General features: G+C 41.0%; 1 protein-coding gene across 10 annotated transcripts in view; it reads left to right on the top strand.

Moving 5' to 3' along the window:
• Positions 1-3,737, top strand: part of CEP192 (centrosomal protein 192) — a 75,522-nt gene that overhangs the window by 48,664 nt on the left and 23,121 nt on the right. For 8 of the 10 annotated variants that reach the window (XR_003253033.1, XM_026063068.1, XM_026063074.1 and 5 more), the window contains one exon: positions 3,103-3,244. The exons of the other annotated variants lie outside the window; for them this stretch is intronic. Coding sequence is in view for 7 of the 8 variants with exons in the window: in XM_026063068.1 (XP_025918853.1) it covers positions 3,103-3,244 (142 nt within the window). In the remaining variant the exon portion in view is untranslated. The remainder of the gene's footprint in view (positions 1-3,102; positions 3,245-3,737) is intronic. 10 annotated transcript variants of the gene reach the window in all.

The following is a 3,737-nucleotide window of genomic DNA, read 5'->3' as shown; positions in this document are numbered from 1 at the left end:
GGAAGCAAACATGCGAGTAGGAAGCAAACATGCGAGTAGGAAGCAAACATGCGAGTAGGAAGCAAACATGCGAGTAGGAAGCAAACATGCGAGTATTTTTTTTTCTCTAAGATATCTTTCAATTGAAAAGTGAGTTTTTTCAATGTTTAACTGCTTTGTTGCTTTTCAACCTTTTAAATTAAAAGCGTGTTGAAGAGAGACTGTGGAATAAAGTTAAAAGATTAAAGTCAATCCTCAGAGCTGGGAAGTTCTAATCTGAAGCTACATACTGGTAAAGCTATAACCCTAGACCATTTTGGTCTCTATTCTACATTGCCTTAATCCACAGAGGTTTTTGAAAAATCTACTAAGAAATTATATTTTAACTTCAGTGTTTGAAATAGTGTGGTGTTAGTTTTCACTGGTCTGCTCACTTGATGTATCAGTGTGATATGTAACTATGTAGTTAGACTAGATGGTCAGCTTTCATACTCATAAGAGAACTAGAATCTTACAGATATTCCTATGTTTTGATATTGTCCTATATTCATTGTTAGGTTATGCGATTAAAAGCTCGTCTTCACACATGCATGCACAATGCAGAGCAGAGGAACAAGGGTGGATGGGGGAACCCGAGCAATACTCTGCCTGGGCTGCTCCTAGGGCCATTGCAGGAGGGGGCTCAGCCTGTAAAAAGCCCATCTATGCCTGCCTGCCTGCATGCACACACACATGCGCATACACACACACAGAGGTTGTCCAGGTGTGAAATGCACCCCTTGCAGGAAAGGCTCTCCAGATCACCTTACAGACTGCGGGAGGAGGGGRCGGGGTTATTGCCTAAGGGCTGTGGGACTCATTATGGGATGCAGGGAAGAGCATTTGGTGCTTGCACAAGACTTATTGTGGGGTCTTTATGGGGGGAACCAAAGGTGGGGAAAGGGAGGGATCAGGGTGGTTTGGGCAGGAACAGACATGGGAAAAATAGAGGGGTAATAGGATGCAGAGGGGCTGGTGGCATGTGAACAGGTTGCTGGTCAGTCTGCTTGCCTGGCCATGCCCTGCACCTCATCGCCGCCGCTTGTCCTGTCTGCTCACCAAACTCTGTTTCCAGCTGTCTTCCTGGGTGAGGGGCTCTCTATCTGTGTGCATGTGCGTGCATGGAGGTCAAAGCGCCGGCAACCAGGGTCAGATGACAGGTCGCAGGGGGCTGGGTGCCTGCGGTGCCGGTGACTGGAGAGGCTGCTGTGAGCAGTGCCAGCACCAGGAGCGGGACTGTGGGTCACAGGGGCCCAGGTGCGTCTGTGGTGCTGGCAACAGGAGAGCCAGGGTGCGTGTGTCAGTGTGTGACCACTAGCAAATATCAGGCCGAACTAGCTGAGGAGTTAAGTGGCTTGGGAGCTCTGTGTGTGTTGCCTGAGGGACCCGTTTGTGTGTGTTTCTGGGTTTGTGTGTGTTTGTGCCAGCTGCTACACAGACTGAGTGTTTAAGCCCAGCTACTGGAGGGATCCACACTGTGTGTGTGTGTGTGTGTGTGTGTGTGAGTGCTGAGTGTTTCTGTCTGTGCTGATATCTGTGGTTGGCTGTGTGTATGTATAATCACATGTTGTATATGTGTGTTTGTGTGTGTGTGCCTCCTAGAAACACATGCTCCGCCTTGATGGTTGGATGTGGGGGCATGGAGCTGCAGCAGTCTTGCATCTCTCAGGCTGCTGATTCAGCTCCCTTACATTCAGTTGCTTTGCTGTAGTAGTTAAATTTCTCTTRCTCGTGTAATATATTTCTAGTTGCTAAGATGTGCATAAATTGCTAATTGAATAGATAAAGTGGTGGTTGTTATTTAATACATAGCGATTTTTATTCTAAATATTTTATTTGAAAGCAGTCTARAATGTTTTGTGAATTGCATACTTCCTGTGTTGTCAAAATGAATCTAGTTTGCAATGAAGATTAGCAACTCATCTGCATATGCATATTTGTAAAAGAGCGGGGAAAGAATTTTGATCAAGTATCCTTTGTGAGATCCTCCTAAGAATAATTCATTTCTAGGTATCACGTGACATGCTTAATTACATTTGATAGAATCTATGCCTTTATACAAAATTGCTTGTCCCTTGTGGTTGGGAAGATTGCACCATTATGCTGTTTACATGCTCTAAGTCTGACCTTTAGTATCTGAAATATGTGCACTATGGCCTTACAATTGAGTTAACTTTAAATGTCATCATAAACTGGTCATTTTGATACTTTTAGTTAATGAAAATGAGAGAGCACATTTCACTTTTACATCCTAATGAAGTGTTTTAAAACTGGAATTTCCTGACAGGAATGGAGTTCAAATAATGGGGTGGGGGAAGGAGACCAAAAATTGAGAGTAGCAATAAGGGCCATCCTACAGGTGAATATATTTCTATGCTGGGCTCTATGAAATATGACAGATTAGAACTCTAGTTGCTTCAGAAAAACATATTCTGCTAGAAATCCTTTTGTACGACTCCTGGTTTTGTTAACAAGTTCCAGGATGCATGTAAATGCTTCTATAGTAGGTGTTGCTCTGTCTTATCCTCAGCTGAAGTGTAGAAGCTATATACAAATATTAATAATTGTCCCTGCTATCTACAGTGCAGCAAAGGCAATAACAGTTGGCTCAAATGTATCCTGTGTGAGAAGTGCTCTTTTCCTCATTCTGCCAGTTCAAGAAGTAGCTTAAAGCAAAGCAGAGAACTTCTTTGACTTGATTAATTAAACATTTTGAGCTAATATTTTAGTATTTTTAAATGGTATTCTGACATTTCTGGCCTTTTAGGCAGTTATAGGGATATTGAATTAAATACTGAAGTGTTAATCCGTTGTCTTTGATTTAGAAGTAATTTCTGTCAAAATCTCACTTTCCATAACACCATTAAAATGTTCAGATTGCTTTGTGCTTAGATTCTTATGTTACATCTAATGTTAATGTTGATTTATGTTCCAAAAATTATTTACTACAGGTTCAATTATCAGGCAATCTACAGTATCTTAGCCACCTGATGATTGACTAGGATTATATCTCAAATCTCTGTGTGATTTCAGGGTATTGTTGATTTGTTCTTACTAGAATTGCTCTATTCCTCTTATTTTTAGTATATGATATCCCAAGAAGGGCAAATGACGTCCATCTCTTCTATGGAAATATGCGTAAGGTTATCCTTTCTGTAGTTGGATATTCCATTTTTGATCAGGATGATTTTCAGCAGTATCCTCAATGTCATTTGGAATCAGACAGGTAATGTGACTATAAAGATTACCTTCAGATAACACCAAACTGAACTGCATCTGCTTTCATTTAAAACCTTTGAGATTTTTTTAAGGGTTGCACCCTTATATCAGTGATGAAAATTGACTTGCTGTGTGAGTGAAAGAGCTGACTATGCTGAAAATTTGCCTCTCTGAATATTTAGCTGAGTCTTCTCTGCATTTTTATATAGTCTATTTAAACTGTTAGGATAATTTTTAAACTATTCTCTAAACTGATGTCACTCACTTGCTTGCAACTTTCTATTCTTCATCTCAAAAAGCTGTTTTTTCCATGGGTACTTCCAAAGTGCATTTCTTATAGTCCCAGTAACATAATAAAGTTTTATGTCTCTGATAGAAATAGAGATATACCAAGGATTAGTGACCGTTCCTTGTCCAGCTCGTACGCCAATATGACTTTCAGTGTAGTACGTGCCACAGCTCATCAAGAGGATGAGCAGTGCTAAGGTTGATTTCTCCCC

This window comes from Apteryx rowi, unplaced genomic scaffold, assembly GCF_003343035.1.
Source record: "Apteryx rowi isolate R43461 unplaced genomic scaffold, aptRow1 scaffold_199, whole genome shotgun sequence".
Lineage (NCBI taxonomy): Eukaryota > Metazoa > Chordata > Aves > Apterygiformes > Apterygidae > Apteryx > Apteryx rowi.
This window is presented reverse-complemented; position numbering and strand designations above follow the sequence as displayed.